Below are 21,575 nucleotides of genomic sequence, written 5' to 3'. Positions count from 1 at the left end.
ACATTCAAAGACCTCACAAATATATCTAAGAAATGCATGTGTTTGGCAAAACAAAATTTCATTTCCTAGAACCCCAAAATTATGCCCTGATCATAGACTTAGCGACTATATATCAAGCTGGACAAGGGCTCCACCATGGTCCTTCAGCAACTGTGACTTCCGGCAGATCCATTTGGGATACAGAATGCTCAACTCTTCACACGGTATGACTCGAACCTACCGATATTAAAAATCCAAGTCAAAAGTTCTAAACACCAATGATCTCAGAAGTTTAGAATTATTCCTAAAAATCTGTCTAGACAGATTGAAATTCTATCTCCTACTTCTTTTCTTTCCTTCACTGAATTGATCAACTATGTATCTAGCCTCCCCTAGGGATTTATCTACTTCTCTTTAAGTTTTAAACCGTGTTGCTTTTCTCAGTGGCTCAACTGCATTGTAACATATCCAACACAACTCAACCCAAACATCTTCCTGAAGTACTGTGTACTTTTAAAATTTAATAACGTTGCTTCAGCATGCAACCTGCCTGCAATTAAAAGCAGATTTACTACCAAGAAAGGCAATTTCATTATATTTAACTTGATTACACTACACTATGTGTTAGATCTCGGCTGCTTTAATTTTTTCATCCCAACTACCTTTACCCTCATTCACTGTGATCAGTAAACACTTAGGGAATAAACTGCCAGAGAATATATAAGGCAGTCTTACTCCAGATCCAGTGACAAACAGATCCGATGGCATCCATAAAAATAGAGATGGCTTCACAGCAGGCTGAGTTGAAAGGGTCACCGATCATCAGAAGAACAGGAAAACAGTTTTCACCTGTCACCCAGACAGCTTCTCCCACCGCCAGGTATTAAAATTCAAGTTTGGGGCCTGGCGCAATAGCCTAGTGTATGAATCCTTGCCTTGTATGCACCAAAATCCCGTGTGGGCACCAGTTCACGTCCTGGATGCTCCATGATCCTTTCAGCTCCCTGCTTGCAGGCTGGGAAAGCAGTAGAGGATGGCCCAACATGGGAGACCCAGAGGAGGCTCCTGGCTTCAGATCAGCTCTGCACCAGCCATTGCAGCTACTTGGGGAGTGAACCAGCAGATACAAGATCTTTCTATCTGTCTCTCCTTCTCTCTTTGGATCTGCCTCTCTAATAAAAATAAGTAAATTTAAAAAAAAATTCCCTCAGCTGTAGGCAACAGCCTAGGTTGCAATGCACCCAGGTAAGTGTTACACTTCTGGGAGAAAATCAGCTAATAGCTGGCACACACCCTGGGCCTGGTTAATGCCAAATTTATGTTAACTATACCAGTGTGCCAGTACAGATATCTATTCTATTATTATTATTATTTTTTAAAGATATGTGTTGGGGGGGCAGATACTAGCATACCACCAGACAGGGTCTGGGGACCCACACACAAACGTGCATGAGTCCTGGGTAGGCAGGCAGGGCCCCCGGCTGGTACAGCAGACAGCCAGAGGACCGGACACAAGGTGCTGTGATTTCTCAGGGCAGCAGGTCTGGAGATGTGTGGGAGGGAGGACTGCCAAGGAAGAACGTGACAGGTGAGGAGTGACTTCTGGGGATTTCCACCAACCTGGCTACTGCACTTGCAGGTCATGAGTGGGCTAAGACTGGGTAGTTTACAGGAGGGAAACCGGAGGACCTTTTGGGGCCAGATCAATATACTTGCCTTTGTGGGAGACCTGAGCTGGACTCATTGGTATCCACCACTGCCTACTGCAGCACACAAAAGCAACAGCTGAGGCTCAACCACAGTACCTATCAGTGAGTGTCAGGGCAGGGGGTAGACCATGTCAGGCTGGGCCATGACACGAACCAATTCACGAGAGAAGTGAGTCTGGGAGAAGATTCTGTGGAGGGATCATGGACTCATCCCTGTGGGACAGCCATACCAGCTGGCTTGCTCGAGGGCTGGGGTGGTGACGGGCTGAGCTACGCATGACCACGGACCTCAACAACACTCATGCGTGCTGCCTTTGGGAACAGGCTAGGCTGGTCCAGGCTGTAGAACCCACAGGCACACCCAAGAATTAGGCCAGGCCACAACATTCACCAGCACACACATAAAGGCCAACACTGGCAGGGGAGAAGGAGGAGGGGAGGTGCCAGGTAAGGGCCTAGCTCAGCAGCACACATGAGATCTGGGTCTAGAAGTAGACCTGGTGGAGAACTTGGGGAACTCCCCTGCTGGGCCACTGATACTGCTGTTGAGCATGTCAGTCAGGCCTGGGTGTTGGTTAGGCCAGGCAGGGTTGCTTCCCTTGCCGCAGGCGTATGGGTTGGCTCTGGAGGGGGTGGCCTGGGCAGGACAGGCCAAACCATAACAGGAGCCAGGATGGGGTGCAGGCCATGCTAGCTAGGCTAGGTTATCACACCTACCAGTTTGCATAAAAGCCTAGGATTGGAGCAGGCTGGGCAGGGCTAGAGGGCAGGCAGGGCCAGGTCAGACCAGGCTGCAGCACCCGATGGCAAAGGACAACACAGCGTATAGCCATGCCAGGCTGAGTCAGAGAAACCACTGGCTCACACAAGATCTGTGGCTGAAAGCTGGCCTGGTTTGGGAACTAAGGGGATGCTCCTGCTGGACTGCAGTTCCCAGTGGAGAGCACCAACGTTGAAAAGGCAGCCATCTGGGCTGAACATCACTGTAGCATCCCTTAGCAGGGGTCTGAGGTGTGGGGTGTGCCAGAAAGGGCTAGACTCCAGCTCCTGCTGGTGCTCACAAGAACCAGGGTAGGTATAGGACAGGATGGGCTAGGTCTCCGCACTCCTCAAACCATGTAAGAGCTAGGTCTGGGGTGGACCAGACAGGCCTGGGCTATAGCATCCAATGGTAAGAGCCAAAATGGGTATGGGCCAATCAGGCAAGGCCACTGTTCCTGCCAGGACAGGAGGTAGACTAAGTCAGGCTGGCCCAAGCACCCACCAGTGTGCATGAGATCTGTCTCTGTCAGGACACAGTTCCTGCAGGTGAGCACAAGAACCAAGGCTGGGGGCCCAGTGCAGTAGCTTAGTGGCTAAAATCCTCACCATGCACATGCCAGGATGCCACGTGGGCATCAGTTCATGTTCCAGTGGCCCTGTTTCCTATACAGCTCCCTGCCTGTGATCTGGGAAAGCAGTCGCGGATGGCCCAAAGCCTTGGGATCCTGCATCCATGTGGGAGACCCCAAAGAAGCTCCTGGCTCCTGGCTTTGCATCGGCTCAGCTCCGGCCAATGCAGCCACTTGGGAAGTGAATCAACAGACAGAAGATCTTCTCTGTCTCTCTGTATATCTGATTTTCAATAAAAATAAATAGTAAATAAATCTTTTTTAAAAAATTAAAAGAACCAATGCTGGAAACAGCCCAGAAAAAGCCAGGTTACAATACCTGCCAACATATGTATGGGTCAGGTCTGGGGGCATGCTGGGCTAGGCCAGTTCATAGCACCCACTGGCAGACGTGAGAACCAGGACGGGTGCAGGACAGGCTGGGTTAGGCCACAAACCCAGCCAGTTCACACATGGGCCACATCTGGGGGCTGGCTTGGCAAGGCTAGGCTTAAACACTCACCAGCATGAGCTGGATCTGGGGACAGGCTGGGTCCAACTAGGCTGCAGCACCTGTTGGTGGATGCCAAGGTGAGATAGGTGAGGCGTAGGCCGCAACTCTCACCAGGACACATAAGACCAGGGATGGATGTGAGTAGAGCAGGGGAGCCCCGCCACTGCTCCTGCTGGTGAGCATGAGAGCTGGGACCAGGGGCGGACCAGGATGGGCAGGGCTATAACACCCGTTGACCTTCTGTGAGCTTAGGTTAGGTGGAGAGCCAGGCTGGGCTAACTGACTGTATCCAATGGTGCATGCACGAGCCAGAGTAAGTTCAGGCTGGTTGGGCTTTGCTACAGTATCAGCTAGCAAGTGCTGGGAACAGGTGCAAATCCCATTGAGCTAGGCTGCAGAATCACCTGGAAAGTGCATGATCCAGGGCTGGGAGTCAGCCCAGTAGGGAACTGGGCACCTCTCTCATGGGCTGCAACTCCCACCGATGAGCTTGAGAAGCAGGGCTGGAGGCGAGCCTGGCTAGACACCTGCCGGCATGAGTGTGGGCTAGACTGTGGGGTCAGCTGGGCTGAGCTAGGCTCCAATACTCGTTGATGTGTATAAGACCTAAATGGGATATGGGACATACTGAATCAGTCTGTTGCACATACCAGCATGACAGGAATCAGGGCTAGGAACAGGCATGGTGGGAGTTACTGGGGCTCACTCTGACTAGGCTGCAGCTCCCACTGCTGTATGTGAGGGCCGAGTGTGTGACTGGCAGGGTTAGGCTGGGCTGTAGCATCCACTGGTTTGCGTATGAAATGGGGATGGAAACAGAACTGATCAGTTGACTGCAATCACCAGTGTGTGTGTATAGGCTGATGTGGGTGACAGACAGCCAGACTCCACACTGACTAGCACACACAGTAGTCACGTCTGGGGTCACCACTGGTGAGGTTTCTTTGGGAACCCCACAACACACACACATAATTGACCCCTGGACTCAGAACTCCATCCACAGTGAAAATTACAGGACCTGTGGTCTGACCACAGAGTACATTTTTCATATCTGGGTCTCCACGGTTGCTGAGGCCTGTGTGGTGAATGGCATACCCAGGATGCTTGTGGGGGACATGACAACCAGTTCACTGAGGCCTGCAGAGGACATCCAGTACCATGGAGGACAAAATAAATTGGACAGCTCTCCCAGTATCAGCGTGAATTGAGACTCTAAGGTAGACTATGTCAGCTAATGGACCTTGCAAGGATTTCCTTGGAGCAACGAAATCAACAGCATCTCAGAACTACTGAGACCACTTAAGCAGTACCCTCAGAACATGCGCCACATTGGGAACCCTGGGATGACATCATGTGGCCTTCCTTCCCCCATTTATGAGTACAGATGCAGCTGGATTGCTGGGAGTGGCCTTCTTCCCTTCTCTTTCCACTTTACCCAGATACCAGAAGAAAAAAGGAGATTGGATTGAGGGTATAATGGAACATGCATCCCTGCATCCAGACAAAAGATGGATTCCCAATGAAGCTGTTGGACATGTGCAGACAATGGGATGCTGGACTGTCCTGAAATTGTCTGTGCCAACAATGTCGGGGTACACTTAAATAAGAGACTTACAGAATTACGATTCTTTATGAAAGACTACACCATTGTAACAAAATGGGAAAAATCTGATGGGGGGTGGGAGTTTGGGAGTTTGAAAAAAAAGGAGATTGGAGGCAGTTGTCTCATCCACCTTCCCACATTCCTCGACCCTCCCCACCCTAATTGGGAGTCCACATGGGCATGCATCCCTCTCAACTATGTAAACATAATAAAAAAATAACATGAATTTATTAATTTTTAAAAATCAAGTTTGAAAATTGTACAATAAAGGCTGTACCCAAAGCTGTATCCTCCACATTTCTATAATCAACAACTCCAAGTAGTCCAATTACCACTTTCAAAAACACACATTAGACCTGTGGGAAGTTTTTTTACTAAGCAGAACCAGGGGCTTGGCACAATGGCTCAACTGGCTAATCCTATGCTTTGCAGCACCAGCATGGGCACCTGTTTGCATTCCAGTCACTCCACTTCCCATCCAGCTCCCTGCTTGTGGCCTGGGAAAGCAGTAGAGGTCGGCTCAAAGCCTTGGGACCCTGCACCCACATGAGAGACCCAGACAAGGCTCCTGGCTCCTGGCTCTTGGCTTTGGATGGGTTCAACTCCAGCCACTGCAGCCAAGTGGGGAGTGACCAGTAGATGGACGATCTTTTTCTTTGTCTTTCCTTCTCTCTGTAAATCTACCTTTCCAAGAAAAATAAATCTTTTAAAAAAGAAAACAGAACCACAGAATCACTTCGAAGAATAGTTTTTAAATACTTTAAATAACTGAGGAAACTAACTGTCCAAAAAATTGACTAATGACAAAAACAAGACACGAAAAGCAGGAGCAGACCACACCTGCAGGACCGCTGACTGTGCTGACACTCTAACATGAAGAATCCAAAGAGAAAATGAAGGTGCAAAGGCAATACCTTTATCTGCGTCGTAGGAGCCCTGCTCACTTCCATTCTCTACAATTCTTCCCGGAAGGGTCAACCTGAAGATTGAACACAGGTCTCATGAAATCCTTCCACAATGAAATTTAAACCATCGATCACAGTTCAGGTTTATCCATCAGAATTCGCCAACTGTTGAACTCATCAGCATTTCTTTCACAGTTTACAAACTAAAACTTGATTCCCTCCTGACTTAAGTACAAACTGGAGATGACTTATCTTACTATTTGAAAACCTCTGTCACCAAGTAAAGATACTGAAAAAGAAAACTACAATAAATTGGTTAACACAGTTGTTACAACACTTCCCCCTTTTCAATGAGTAATGAAAAGTTTTCTTATACACATGGTGCCTCATACAGTAAGGGCTCAATAAAAGGATACTGCTGGAGCCAGTGCTGAGATCTCATGTGGGCATCAGTTCGTGTCCTGGTTGCTCCACTTCCCGTTTAATTCCCTACTTATGGCCTGGGAAAGCAGTGAGGGATGGCCCAGAACCTCAGGACCCTGCCTACATGGGAGACCCGGAAGAGTTTCCTGCCTCCTGGCTTCAAATTGGCTCAGCTCTGACCAAAGCAGCTATTTGGGGAGTGAACAAGCAGATTGAAGATCTTTCTCTCTGGCTCTCTCCTCTGTAAGTCTGCATTTACAATAAGAATAGGAATAAGAAGAAGAACTACTACTAAGTGACTCCTCCTGCAAGGAAAAAGCCAAAGAATGGGAAATAAAAGAAATAATTTAACTAATTGCTCACGTCAGGCAAATTACCATTAAAAAAAAAAAGCATAAAACAAGTTTTTTTCCAAGTCTAATAATTTCTATATGAGGATTTCCCTTTCTCATCAAAAGGAAATACCCTGATTTCCTGCTTCTGTGTTTACCCTAGTTCAAGCAATCTCTCATCAAAAAGAATTTACCTAACACACAACTCTGATTGTAACTTTTTTTTCTTTTTCAAAAAAAAAAAGTATTTTTTTCTATTGAGTAAGCAGATTTACAGAGAAAAGGAGACACAGAATGAACTTCCATCCACTGGTTCACTCCCAAGTGTCCACAATGGGCAGAATTGAATCATTCTGAAGCAAGGAGCCAGAAGCTTCTTCTGGGTCTCCCATGCAGGTGCAGGCTCCCAAGGCCTTGGGCCGTCCTCTACTGTTTCCCAGGCCACAGGCAGGGAGCTGGATGGGAAATGGAGCTGCCAGGACTCAAACTGCTGCCTCTATGGGATGCTGGTGTTTGCAGGTAAATAATTAGACTGTTGACTCAATACGCCAGCTGGATTGTCACTTTTCCACTCGAAAAATCTATATCTGTCTGATGTCAACGAAGCAAACGTGTCAGCTGAACACGCCAGGCTCACCCCTCACCATTCCTAACACAAAATGTCTGCCTCCCCTCCTGCTTCACCGCGCTTCCTGTAATTACAAAATGAAAACCAGCACCACTGGGCAGCCCCCCAAAGGCCCAAGGCTTCATTCCTAGTTTCCTTCAATTAATGTTTTCTCAGTCCCTAGTCTAAGCAGCTACACAACCCAGGAGAAGGAATCCACGCACAGATAAAACAGTGTTCCACAGTTCCAAACACTACCTACCACCAGCATCTCTACCGAGGCCCAGCTCCACATGCTCCAGCTGGGCAAGTGTCTCCAGTCACTTTAACTTCACAAATCACGCGATAAAAAGGGAAAAGTAACTGCTTCTATCAGTTGAGAGAAGTCGTTCCTTCTTCTTAACTTGTTACAGGAACACAGGAGTGAAATTATGTTGAGTTACAGATCTGCTTCACAGGCCAACCTCTCAAATCCTCAGCCAAGGGGAGCCAGGTTCTATTCATCTTTGTCGTACTGTGACAACTGGTAATGTCACAGCCTGCCCAGTTGGCCGGCACCACTCCTGTCTACCAGAACCTCTGTGTCCCGTGGGCTTATAATCCACAGGCTCCCAGGACTGTGTGGATCAACACAATAAAGCAGACACCATTACAGACTTTGCTAAGTTAGACCAAAAGCTGACCTAGATTCTGCCTTACTGGCTGCAATACTTGATCTTGAAAACTTGAGTGGCTGTGTTAGGAGTTCAGTTCCCAACAAGGAAACAGGAGCCAGACCCGTGTACAGAGATCACACCAGGATGCCCCAAGACCACAGCGAGAAAGATGGCCCACTGGCCTCCAGTCGCTTTATATCCCAGGCCCAATCACCATCTGACCCTGTGGCACTAGAGACTTCAAGCCAGAACCCTGCCAAACCCCTACAAAGTCCTTACAGATGAGTGAAATGACTGCAGCTGTCTCACACCATCAAGCCTCACTGGTTACACAGTGACACAGCAGGGGCCCTCAATAATAGTCACAGTAGCCCCCTTTATCTGTGGGGCCTTTTCCCATAGTTTCAGTTGCTCCAGCCTACTGCAGGCTAAAACTACACAGCAGTACAGCTAGACAGAGACCACATTCACCTTTTTTTTATAATTTATTTTTGAAAGTCTGTTACATAGGTGAGGGGATTGCAGACCCACGCAGGTCTCTAGATGGGATGAGAAGGAGCAGGAAGGTGGGTGAGGGAAAACACCCGGCTCCCTCCCGTGACCTCGGGGAGGGGGAACATGCTGTGCCATTCCTTGCTGCCAGATCCAGTCAGCGTCAGCAGACAGAAACGGTCCTCTGATGGGGGAAGAAAGTCCTGAGGGCATCGCTTGAGTCCTAATTCTTCTGAGATGGTGTTCGTTTCAGGTGCCAGGCGTAGGCTATCACTTCCCATGCTTTCTGGCTGGCTGGCTGTTTCAGCGTATCCACAGCCTTAGATGCTTGGCGGAGAACTTGGCCTGTGGTGTTGTCCAAGCTGCTCTTCTTTCCGTCTTCAGTGCGGCACTCAGGGTCCTTTCGTGTGCTTCCCAGCAGGTTGTGTTTCCTTACAGAGTCAGCAATGGAGACAAACCAATCCCACAGCAGGTGCTCAACGCCAGATCAGATGTCCATATGGTGTTCCTACAAGTTGGTGGAGTAGACCCATTGTGCCGACTTCTAAGGCCCCCCACTACTGAGCTGTTGGTCTCCAGAGTTGGCTTGTTTGTGCACCATGGGGTGATGTAGCCCAGCCCCGCCTGGTCCACTCTCAGACCCGGCCCGCCCCCAAACCTGACCCTTACTTGTACTGGTAGGTACTACGGCCTTCAGATGGGAAGCCCCTGGAGACGCCTTCCAGGCTCACCTCCAGAACCAGCTCTCAAGTATGCTGACCAGTGTTGCAGCCTAGCCTGGCCCAGCCCCAGCCCTGCTCACTCCTGCCAGCAGGTGCTGCAACCCAGTACATCCCAGACCCAGACCAGTTCCCTAATGAGTTGGCAGCTTTATAAGCTAGCTGACCCATCCCCAGACCTAGCCCTCGCACAAACTAGCAAGTGCTGTGTTCTGATCCAGCTCTTGTTATATATGCGCAGGTGCTGAGGTCTAGCTGGGAAGACCCGTGAGGACCCCTTCATAGCCCACCTGCAGATCTGGCTATCATGTTCGCAGGCAAGTACTGAAGCCTAGCTAGATCCAGCCCTGGCTTTCGTAGGTGCTGGAGGGTGTGCTGCTTAGCCCAGCCCTGCCTGCCCCAACCCTGGCTTTTGTGTGTGCTGTGGCTTAGCAAAGGTGTCCCCAAAGATCCTCTACCAAGCCTGCTCTCAGTTCCAGCTGCTGTGTGTACCTGTGGTGCTGTGGCCAAGCCTGGCATGGCCAGCACCCAGCCCCAGCAGCCACTGGCAGGCACTGAGAACTAGTCAGAGTGACCCTAAAGAACCCTTACCAGACCCACCTCCAAACATGGCTCTCACATGTACCAGCAAGTACTGCGACCTAGCTAGGCCAGGTCCACCTCCAGCCCTGGCTCTCACGTGCACAGGCAGGTGCTCTGGCTTGATCCCAAAGGTTTTCTGGATTCCTTCTTCCGAACCACCCATCTCAGCTCCCTCAATTATCTGCAGGTGAGTGGTCCGGTTTGTGGAAACCTCCAGAAATCATTTTATGTATGTCAAACAAGTCCTCAGTGTCCCCATTCCGACCTGTTCCCAGTCACCCCCAGCGTCCTAGCATTATGTGCCCTCCCCACATGCCCATATGGAGGCAGTCATGGTGGTGGGGTGGCCCTGGCTGGGTGCATCCACGGGGGCATGGGGATGCTTTGCCCCCTTCTCTGGGCCCTGATCTTTAAAAAAAAAAAAAAGAACAGGCAACTCTGCTGGCACACTGGCACAGTTAGCACAGAGTCGGCATTAACCAGGCCCAGAATGCCCGCCAGCTATTAGCAGCTTTTCTCCCAGTGGTGTAACACTTGAACAGGTACAAGGCAACCAAGGCAGTTGCCTTGAGCTGGGACTCGCCTAGCTTTTCTCATAGTACACTGCCACAAGTCTTCTACCTGTAGTTATCAATGCTAATCTACTGCACCTAATTCACAAACCGGGCTTGATCACAGATCTGATGTATGGGAAGAACAGAGCAGACCCGGTTCTGTTATCAGAGGCATGTGCTGGAGACCTTGGAACACATCTCCCCCTGACGAGGGGCACCACCACCCCTACCATTTCTCACACACAAGCACCGCAGTAAGCACTTTGCCACATACTTTGTCTCACACTTCCCACACAACTCCTTAAGCTCATTAACACAGGTCCAACTCTACAGATCTGGGAGCCTGTGTGAAGCCACAGATGTGTTGGCATGGATGCTGCGTGCCGTCTCCCAAGCTCCAACTCCCCACGGGATGGACAGGTCTGGGTGGGGGAGAAAGCTTTCGCAGGCATCCGCCTCTTCTGACTCATTCTCTCACCAACTGACAGATTTCGAGGGGCTTCACTTTAACATTTTCACTTGCTGGGTTTCCTGGACTAGGGCTTCATGGCTTATTTCCCAGTTCTATTGCATTTCATATTTTTACATGTGTATAGGACACCGAGGGCTACAGGTGCCCCCCTAAGTCTCTGATCTCTTGTCACACGAGTGTCGGTGTGGACGACGACGACAAAAACTCTGCAAGCTGGACCACTCCAACACAAACACTGGAACCTGGAAAGTCAAAGGTCAAGGTGCCAGCGGGTTCATGTCTGGGGAGGGCTCTCTGCCTGATACCCTTGCTGAACCCTGACCTGGAGGAGAGGGGCGCCCTGGTCTCCTCGCCTTTAAGGGCATTCATCACTGGGACCCCTAAGCCACTGGCCTTCATGTATCCACTCAATCACTTCATCTACAGTGCAACACAGGGACATGGGGAGTTAAGGCTTCTGCCTTTGAACTCCGGAGGGACACAGACACCCAGAACACAGCAGTGTGTCAGCAAGCAACACCGACGAGGGCGGGCTGTGGTCAGTCATGCGAGCACCCACGAGACGTACTCAAACCTGCAGTGAAACTCCAGTCAGCAGTGCCCACCACCACTGTCATCTTGTTCCTCATGACGTGCCACCCTTGAGGACACTTCCTCTGGCCACTTTATATAAACATGGACCTCTTTTTAGGTCAACTTGTAGGATGTAAAAAGTTCTTCTTCTAGGAGGGAAGAACTTGTATTTCAGCACTATCATCCCAACACGAAAGCCCAACAAACTGAATAAAGAAACCAGAAAGTACAATGCTGTGTTTTAGTATTAGTTGTGTGTTCTTAATCTCTTACTGCGCCTAATTTATACATTGAACTTTATCATAGATAGGTGTGTACAGGGGAGAACTCCATTGACAGACTTCTGGGCTCTGTACAGGTTCAAGTAACCAGTGGGGCAGATGAAGTCCAGATCTAGGGAAATATGAGCAGTACTGGTTTGCACACAAAGAACTAGTCTGGCTGCAAAGGAAGGTTTGTATTACAGAATAATTTGGGCAAAGAAGGTCCAAGCGGACGACACAGTGGACTCCGGCCAGCTGAAAAGGGGAGGCCAAGGCCTCGCCATGTTCTAGAACAATCTGGCAGCGTCCTGCACAGAACGGGACGGACAGTAACATCCACCTGCAAGGATCGCCACTCCAGGTCAAACACACAGCGACGCTGCTTGCGGGACCCACACTGGCTGCGGCTGGAGGAAGCAAAATCGCGGGTGCCCCAAGCCGAGGGGCCTTTCCAAAAGGATGGGAGGAAAACACTGCTACCACACCTGGCGAGATGGCCACGGGCGGCAGGGAGTGCGGAGGGGCCAGGGGAGGGATGCCGGGCCGGGGAGAATGCAAGGACCCCGGGCCCGGGGAGAGCCAACGCCGAGCCGAGGGAGGCAGCGCAGCAAGTCCGGCAGGAGCCACGGCGCAGACAGGAGCCCCGGCCCCAAGCCCCAGGCTCGCAGGGGGTCTGCGGATGGCTCAAGGACGGGGGCCCCGGAGCGCGCACCCCACGACGCCCCATCCCCGCGGTGACCCCGGAACTCAGACCTGAGAAAGTACGGCTTGGCGTAGAACTTGAAATCCGACCCCTCGAAGTACACGTCGAACTCGGAGACTCGCGCGTACGGCACGCGGATGGCGACGGTCAGGAAGTCCGGGTCCTGGCTGAGCTCGAACGCCGGCGTGAGCATGTCCCCGAGCCCACGGTGGCCGCCACGCCGCCAGCCAAACTCCGCCAAGTCCCGCACGCCTGGGGTCCCGTCGGGGCGCCAGCGCTTCCGGCAGGAGGCGGAAGCGCGCGTGCGTGCGGCGGCAAGTCCCGCCCCGCGTCCATCTCCATGGAGACGGGACGCACTCCGTAAAGCAGCGGCGCTTTCGAAAATTCTGAGGAGAGCGAAGGGCGCCGGAGCCTCCTCTGAGGAGCAGAAACCCAAGAATCCACCTCAGCTCAATACTGACCGTGAGTTGCCGCCAACTCGAAATTAACACATCCCTTGAAAAGTCCCTAGAGAGAAGACTTGGGTTCAATTGTTCCAAATTAACTTCTCTAGAAAAAAGTCTTTACACCTGCCCAGGGACCTTTTTCCTGTAGGTCACCAGCATTAAGATTTTTTTGAATTATTAATGTGGGGGAATTAACCAATCCCTGATTAAAAGAGCTTTCAACAGCTCGAGCTGCGCAAGTCCTGAGCACTTTAGTACGTGTTGGCGTTACGGAAAACAGGTGCGGGGAGCCGCGGATGGCTCATAAGAAACGTGAGTTACACAAAATACTGAGCGTCGCACCCGCGTCGTGGAGCGCTGTTGGTTTAGTGGAGGATGCTTGAATTTATTTTTGATTTGGGGTGTGACATTGCCTTTACTTTTGCATTTTTAAGTAGCAGTGAATCCCTCAAGTTATATTCTCCTTTAAAAAAACAAAAAAGCATCCCCTTCCGTCAGACTGCACGCACCTTTGCTTTTCTTTAATGCTTCTGCAGCGGGAACCTTCCCGTCGATGCTTGCCGGTCTTTTTCTGTTGCCCCTGCCGCTTCACGTGGCTGCTTTATCCCACCCTGAAAGTAATTCTGCAATGTTCTTTTCCGTTGTGTGTTTTTGAGGCATAACCCTATGGATTCTAGAGTGAACTGAATTCCCATTTCTGGATACAGACGTTGCTTGAAAGTAAAAATATGACTGTGACATTTTATGTGAACTCTGGTTAAGAGGGGAAGGGGTACTGAAATTTTTCATCATTTGTTGAGTCGTACACAAGTTGTGCTGTTTGTTTTTGTTTCGTTTTCATCTAAGTGTTACTTTTGGGTGGTCTTCTGCTATTTCAAAAGTATTTTTTTCTGGGACCACCTAATTGAAGACAAGCACAGAACCTGTCATCTTTGATGACATTTAGTTATTCCCACTTCTGGTCTAACAAGCCTAACTGTCTTCTATAAGGTTCACAACTAAATGTTAAATTGTAACGCAACTGAGATCAACAAATCCAAGTTCAGCCTGATTACCCTGTTCCCTGGATGCTGCATTACTCCTCGTTTCCAGCAGGTGGCAGTGTCTAAGGGAGCAAATCAGTATTACCACGTGGAACAATTTCAAACTGAGTTTTAACCTGGAAAATAGTTTTCTGAAGAAGCCGTTCTCGTCCTGTGACTTTGAGGAGGTGGTCAAAGAACTTGTAAGTTACACCTGAGCCATTGTGATCATGTGCTTATGTGTCTTTTCAGACTCAGAGCCATCGGAAGCAGAGGAACATTTTAGAAATGTTCCTTCCCGTATGGCATTTCTTCCCATATTTCTTCCCGTATGGTGTTGAAAGATTTCCAGTTGAGCCATTTCTTTTGTCAAGAATATACTGACCCATAATTACACCTTTTATATTTCTTAGGATCTGCATTTTTACTCTAAAGACAGAAAGCAATGAAGTAATGACTTGTTTTGAGAGAAAGAAAGTGAAAGTAGAACTGAGATCATAAACACAGATCACAAAACTAGAATAAAACTACAAACGATAGACTGGAAACTAGATAACACATTTGGAAATTTGGGAAAAAGATATGTGTGTGTGTGTGTTATGTGTGTGTGTGATAGTAAATATAATGACAGTAGCTATCCTGAGTTCGTGCCGTTCTAAGCTGTCCACTGCTCCTGAGTGGGCTTAGAACTTACGAACTCATGGATAACTGACAGGTAAATGCAAATCTGAGACAGTCCCACCAGGCAAGCCAACAGTCTGAAGCCAATGATGTCGCCACTGCTCTTCAAACTCCTCCAAGTAGAGGCATTTTCTGAAAATTGCATGGATTGATTTTAAGAGTCAGAGAGTTGTGATCTGTAACATCAGGAGCTGGGCCCCAAGAGAACCTAGAGCCGGAAATTCAATCCAGGCCTCCCAGGTGGGAGTCCGGGACCCAGCCAACTTGAGCCATCACCTGCTGTCTTCTCCGAACCTCCCCCACTCAGGGTCTGCATTAGCAGGAAGCTGCAGTCAGGAACGGAGCTTGGTCTCAAACCCACGGACTCTGAAACGCAATACGAGCATCCCAGCTTGTGACTTCACCACGAGGCAAAGGCCTGCCCCTAAGTACAGCTGTTCCTGACACGAACCCTTCTGCCCATTCAAGTGATATCTGTCAGAATGAAACTCATTACACAACACAATGCTGGCATCACATAGCACAGCAGTGAGTATTTCAGGGAGAACTTAGTCCAATCCCCAGTTCACGTAAACTCAGTAAGACTCTGAAAAAATCTTAAGTGGCTACAAATGACTACCAGCACATGCTATGTCATCATCCTACAGGTTTAGCAGCACATGGCTCAACATGCTGGTGCCAGTCATGAAAGGCAGATCACACAGCGAGGCTCATGGCACCGTGAGCTTCATTCTTGGTTTAAGATTTCTAAGGACGTCTACAGCAGGTGCCCTTTCTGGAGGCAGGGAGTGGGTCTGTCATTGGCAATGACTGCTGTGTGTGCCTTCTCACTGATTGAGCTCTCAACCCCACTCTCAGCTCTCCTGGTGTGATCACCACAGAGATCTCCAGCCTTTGCCAAGTGTCCCCTGCCCTGCATGGATAGGACCCTCCAGGCTCACATATAACCACAAGGACTAACATGGCTGCAGAAGATCCTCCTTCAGGGGGAAGGGGGACCCTGCGATGTGACTCATGGGGTCGGGACAAAGCCAGATCCCACCCCCATCCCCACAAACCCGCATCCTTCCTAGCCCTCCTCCCTTTCAGCCTCTCACCATGACTTCCTCCCTCCTAGGTTGCTCCAGAGACATTGTCCTTGCGAAATGATGGACATCAGACTTCTGACCCAGGCTTTGCTAGGAGGCCTGGCCTGGGACTACTACATCATGCCGAACCTCCTACCACTATCTAACCCCCTGGGGCAGAGCTCTGCAATGGCCACAGAGAACACCTGATTCGAGTGGTTGATCTCCCTTTTCAGAAAGTCCTTGTTAAGTTACCTTTCATCTAACTCCTCCTTTCTTTGATTCAGAGTGAAAAGTGTTTTAGTACTTCCTATAGAAATGATTTGAACCTACCTCCTTTGGCTTCAAGATTGTGGTGGCAGTATTAACTGGCACAACCACCTTAGATACTTGTTTGTCAGTGTCTGTGTGCCGGAACACCTTGCAGCTCCTCTGTATGATCTATACAACAAAAGCATCAGCGTCCAGTATCAAAGTAGCTGGGCTGGATGCTGAGCTCCGGCTCTCCACTCCAGCTTTCTGCTAATGACCCTGGGAGGCAGCAGGGATGGTGCAAGTAATATTGGGATCCTGCACCTTAACCTGAGTTCCCAGCTCCCAGCTCTGGCCCAAGCCTGGCCCCTACCGTTGCAAACACTTGGGGAGTAAGCCAGCTGATGGGAGAATTTGTTCACATGCTCTCTCCTTTCCTCCACCCCTTTGTGCCTCCTTCTTTCTCAAATAAATTAAAATTTTGAGAAAGGGTCCAGGGCCCAGACATAATAGGTTTAGCCTCAGACTGCAGTGCCAGCATCTCGTATGGGTGATGCTGGTTTGTGTTCCATCTGCTGCACTTCCAATCCAGCTCCTTGCGTATGACCTGGGGAAGCGATGGAGGATGGCTCGTATCCTTGTGCTCCTGCCCCCACGTGGGAGACTCAGAGGGAGCTGCTGGCTCCTGGCTTTTGATCAGCTCAGCTCCGGCCATTGCAGCCATTTGGGAGTGAATGAGTAAATGGAAGATTTTCTCTCTTTCTCTCTGTGTGTGTGTAACTCTACCATTCAAATAAAAACAAAGCATTTATTAAAAATTGAGAAAATAATTAAAATGGGGACACTCTCCTGGCATGGCTACACAGCAAGAAAGAATGAACTTCTCAGGCCTCCGTAACCATTAGTCCAAAGATTCAGATGAGGATGGAAAATATTTGGGAAAAGGACTGGTGCTGTGCTCGTGACCCAGGCACCTCATATTGGCGTGTCTGATTCAAGGCATGGTGTGCTGCTTCCAACCTGGCTACCCACTAATGTGCCTGGGAAGGCAGCAGAAAAGGGCCCAAGCACTTGGGCTCCTGCCATCCATGTAGGAGACCTAGACAGAGCTCCTGGCTCTGCTTGGACCAGATCGGGTTGCCACAGACAATTGAAGAGTGAGCCAACAAATGAAAAATCCCTATCTATCTATCTATCTATCTATCTATCTATCTTTCTATTTCTGCCATTCTCTTTCAAATAAATAAATGATAAGTATTCATAATGCACATGTATAGACTTGTTTCCTAGACAGATACAACGTATAACAGCTATTTACATAGCATTTGCATCCTATTAGGTATGATAATCTAGAGATGATTTAGAGTATGCAGGAGGATGTGCTTATATGTTTACATGCAAATACTCTAGCATTTTACATAAAGGAATTACACAGTCGTAGCTGCAGACTTGGGTACTGTCAGGAGAGCCTGGAACCACTCTCCTGGTTCCAGTGCACCAAGCACACAAATCTTGAGGGCATGTTCTATCAAAAAGGCCGGATAATAGATATTTCCATGTGTCTGGAATTCAAAAACAGTCCAGACAAGTGAATGAGCACCATGATTATCTAGTCATTGACCAGCAGGACAAAGGCAACTTGCCGGAGTGCTGAGAAATTGGTCCCTATCTTGTTTAGAGTGGGAGCCATGTGGATACAGACGAATGGGAGCATCATAAAGTGTAGGGGTTCTACTCCTTGACCACATGTAACAGCTCAGTGAGAGAACATCCAGTCACTCGGACACTGATCTGGCTCTGAGTGCTGGGTCCACGGGCTGCTGCCGGCTGCCACAGCGGAGTTCAGCCCAGATCCTGGCCTCTGGCTGCAGACAAGCGCTGTGTCTGAAGTTGTGTCTCTCAGACTGCCAATGGAGTCCAAAGGCCTGGCTCCTTCCTCAGGGGGGAAGCTCATGTAAAAGGCCGTTAAGATACTGGGGATACAGAGCTCCATGCCAGCTCCATGCCAGCTCCAGGGCACCATATAGAATTGATAGAGGCCATGGTTTCAATTGTCTTTTTAAAAATTAATTATTTTATGATGCAGTTCCATTAGGCTTGGGGATTTCCCCTCTCCCTCTTCCCAATTCCTCCCTTCCCATGGATTTCCCTTATATTATTGCAATAGTATAGTCCTCCCAAAACAGTTTTAAGTCCATCATTCTGTCATTTAAGTGTATCCTGACATTTTAGGTATATATAATAACACAAAATCCAGCATTCTATTATCAAGATACATTTAACAATTTCATTGGGAGTCCATTTTTGATTTGGCAGTAGCGATACTTACTGCACTGTATCTTCACTTCTTGATATGGTACATCTACTCCGTGGAAAACTACTCAGCCATGAAAAAGAATGAAATTCTACCATTTGCAACACCATGGTCCCAACTAGAGTCTGCTATGCTTGGCGAAATAAGCCAATCTCAAAAGAACAAATATCATATGTTCTCTCTGATATAAGGCAACCTTCACATCAAATGGTTTAAAACTTTATTTTTTTTTTTTTGCCTTATGAGTTATTTTTAGTTACATTTGGTTTTTGTGGTCATGCAAGTATTTAACAACCTTTTGGTGATTTTTTTTTAATTATTTATTATTTAACTTCAGTAATTACATTGTATTATGTGACACAGTTACATAGATACTTGGGTTCTCCCCACCCCTCCCCAAACCCTCCCACCATGGTGGATTCCTCCACCTTGTTGCATAACCACAGCTCAAGTTCAGTTGAGATTCCCCCATTGCAAGCGTATACCAAACATAGAGTCCAGCATCTTATTGTCCAGTCAAGTTCAACGGCTTCTTAGGTATACCCTCTCTGGTCTGAAGACAGAGCCAGCAGAGTATCATCCCAGTCAATTGAAAGCTCCAACATACCATCAGCAAAAATTTACATCATTATGGAATTAATTGACATAGTAATGAGTAGCCAATATGTTAAAAGTAAATGCAAGTTCCCAGCCACCTTCTGTGACCCCTGACCTATACTTCAATTTTAGTTTATACACAACATATAACATTCAAAACAAAAAATCATAATTGGTAGCCAACAGATAGTCTTCTATCTTCAGATAAAACATGAAGTAACAAGATAGTTTAGACTATGTCCTGATGGCTTCAGAAATCTCCAGAGAGTGGGACAGCATCTGGTGGCTGCCGTAGGATCAATTGCCGCTATCATCAGAGTTTATGGAACACATATTTTTCTTTTGTTCATTTCAGAAAACAATGCGTGGACCCCTCCCTTTTTCTCTGGGATCCAAGTTATGCTACATTGGTGGTAACAATGAAATCAACAGTCCTAGCTCGTGCTTATTGTACACTGGCCCTTTTTATTTTTTTATTTTAGTTGATGTTTACATAGTTGATCAGCGTGGGAAGGCTCGAGGGTAAGGGAAAGGTGGGTGTGATCATTGTTTCCAAATTTTTTATTTCTTCTTCCTGTTTCTGGAGGGAAGGGCGTGAGAGGCCATACCCGACCTCCCAAATGCCCAAGTATCTGAGGATGGAGAACAGTCACCCAATATCAACCCAGGGTCCTGATGTGGCACACATGCTGAGGGTTCTGCCCAGATGGTTTCGATATTTCTGAAATGTTGTCGATCTCACTAATCCCAGGATGAGGAACCCCTTCCAATATCCACTGACTGACATAGTCGGCCTCAGGGTCTCCATTCACTCAGATACTTGCTGTCATTGCTTGGCTTGGGTATCTGTCTAATTTGTTCTGTGCTCCTTCCTCTGCTATGGTACCAGATGTCCTCTGCAGACCCCAGTGGGCTGCCATATCCTCTGTCTGGATCTGGACCAGCCATCCACTCTTCTATCTTTTTCACTGAAGAGGACCAGTTGTCTTAGGCAGGCACAAGGATCCAGGCCAGGCAACCTGGGTCTCTCCGAACCCCCTGCCTCCAGGGATCATGGATCCAGTACCTACCATGCAGGTGGGCTCAAGGACCCGGGACTGGCCCCTTTTCTAAGCAGTGTCACTATCATGGTCTGGGTTGATTACATAATGAAAATGCTACCATATCACCACCAATGGGATAGGGACACTAGGAATCAGAAAAGTGAATGATCGTTCTGGGCCTCATGCTGCTGAGTGACACAGCCAGGATGGGGGCCGCTGAGCTGGCCCTGCTCCAGCCCATTGTCTGTAACATGTGTTTCTGTTCTTGATGCTCTGACAAGCAGACGGAGAGAGTAGAAGTGATGAAAGATGAGAGAAATGATTCCTAACTTCAAACATTGCAGCTTTTAATTGTGACAATAAATGTCAATTATGAAAATAAAACATACTCTTGGCTGTGGGGACCAGTTTTTGAAGATGCCCCCTCCGCTAATGAGCTGCTAGCCCCCCAAGTCGCATTCTTGGGTGGTGCCCCAAATCTGCATTGGCCATATGCAGAGAACGCAGCAGAAGCAGCACCACACATTTTCTGAAGGCTGCATTGTAAAAGACTTTATTAACTGCCCAGTGGACCCTTGGAATGTGTATGTGCTTGGAGGGAAAGCAGTCATGGCATGTGTGGTGTTGACATGCCATGAGTATTGTCACCACCCTCGCTACCTCAGCCTTCCCCACCCTTGTATCACTCATGGGACCGGGGGTAGTTTTGGACATGCACACCCCAACAGGTGTCATCAGGAAGAAAATGAGATGTTCAGTGACAACCACACAAAAGGCTGTAGGTGTGTGTGGTCCCATCCCAGCCACCTCCAGTCAGCCAGGCTGCCTCGGTGGAGGTCCCAGTCATGGCTAAGTGGAAACAAGCCATCCCCACTGTACTGCCCAGATTCCTAATTCACAAAATTGTGAGTGTAACGAGATGACAATGGCTTTAAGTCAATAGGTTTGGGGCAGGTTTATTACAGAGCAATTGAAGAAACGGTACAGTGTGAAGAAAAAAAAAAAAAAGAGAGTGGACAGATCCAGAGATAGCAAAATGCCTGGGAATTGGAACAGTTAAATCTCCTTTTCTAATCAGAAAGTCTGGGACCGCAGTCCAGGATTCCAGGGAGAAGGGCAGGCACGTGGGTAGATTCAGGTCACATTGTGTGATACGAGAGCAACAGGAGGTAAATCAACAAGGGACAGAATTGGGAAGGAGTCTGTGAGGCTAATCGTGGAGGGTGGTGAACGCCAAGGAAAATAATGCTACGGCTGAGTAAAAACCCCTTTTGTGTGCTTTTTTTTTAAAAAAAAAACAAATTGGGAAACTGAAACCCAGGGACGTGCAGTGGGTGGGAGAGGGTCGCAGCTGTTGGGAAGAGTCACTTTTCCAAGTTAGGCAGTGCTTTCAGGCCTCCCAGGACCCCACAGTTTTAGGGAGACAGGCTCACAGTTCTGGGTCTGAATCTCGGTAAGGACATCTTCCTTGGCTTCAGAAAAACCAGGGTATACATCTATGCTAATAGTTTCTACAGACCCTATAGCATGTCAAGCCACACTCTTGTCTTTCGACACTTGGAAAGTATCAGTCTCTCATATGAAACTGAAAACAGAACCTCCACACTTTCCAATCTCTGAACTTCTACCAACTTCCCCATTAAGTTCTTAAAAACAACTTTAATGAGGTACAAGTTACATTTCATAACAGCCGCTCT

The 21,575-nt window shown here is 48.5% G+C and overlaps 1 protein-coding gene across 2 annotated transcripts in view; it reads right to left on the bottom strand.

Moving 5' to 3' along the window:
- SHQ1 (SHQ1, H/ACA ribonucleoprotein assembly factor) overlaps positions 1-12,780 on the bottom strand; it is a 95,452-nt gene extending 82,672 nt beyond the window's left edge. Inside the window, exons 1-2 of one of the 2 annotated variants that reach the window (XM_058678585.1) lie at positions 12,507-12,780; positions 6,090-6,154 (exon numbers count right to left, since the gene is read on the bottom strand). In XM_058678585.1, the coding sequence (XP_058534568.1) occupies positions 6,090-6,154; positions 12,507-12,649 (208 nt within the window). In that variant the 5' untranslated portion in view covers positions 12,650-12,780. The remainder of the gene's footprint in view (positions 1-6,089; positions 6,155-12,506) is intronic. The other variant, XM_058678586.1, reaches the window with a different exon arrangement.
- Between the last annotated feature and the right edge of the window lie 8,795 nt (positions 12,781-21,575).

The sequence above is a fragment of the Ochotona princeps genome, chromosome 21, assembly GCF_030435755.1.
Source record: "Ochotona princeps isolate mOchPri1 chromosome 21, mOchPri1.hap1, whole genome shotgun sequence".
NCBI lineage: Eukaryota > Metazoa > Chordata > Mammalia > Lagomorpha > Ochotonidae > Ochotona > Ochotona princeps.
Note: the sequence above shows the minus strand (reverse complement) of the source record. Positions and strands in the feature narration are given on the sequence as shown.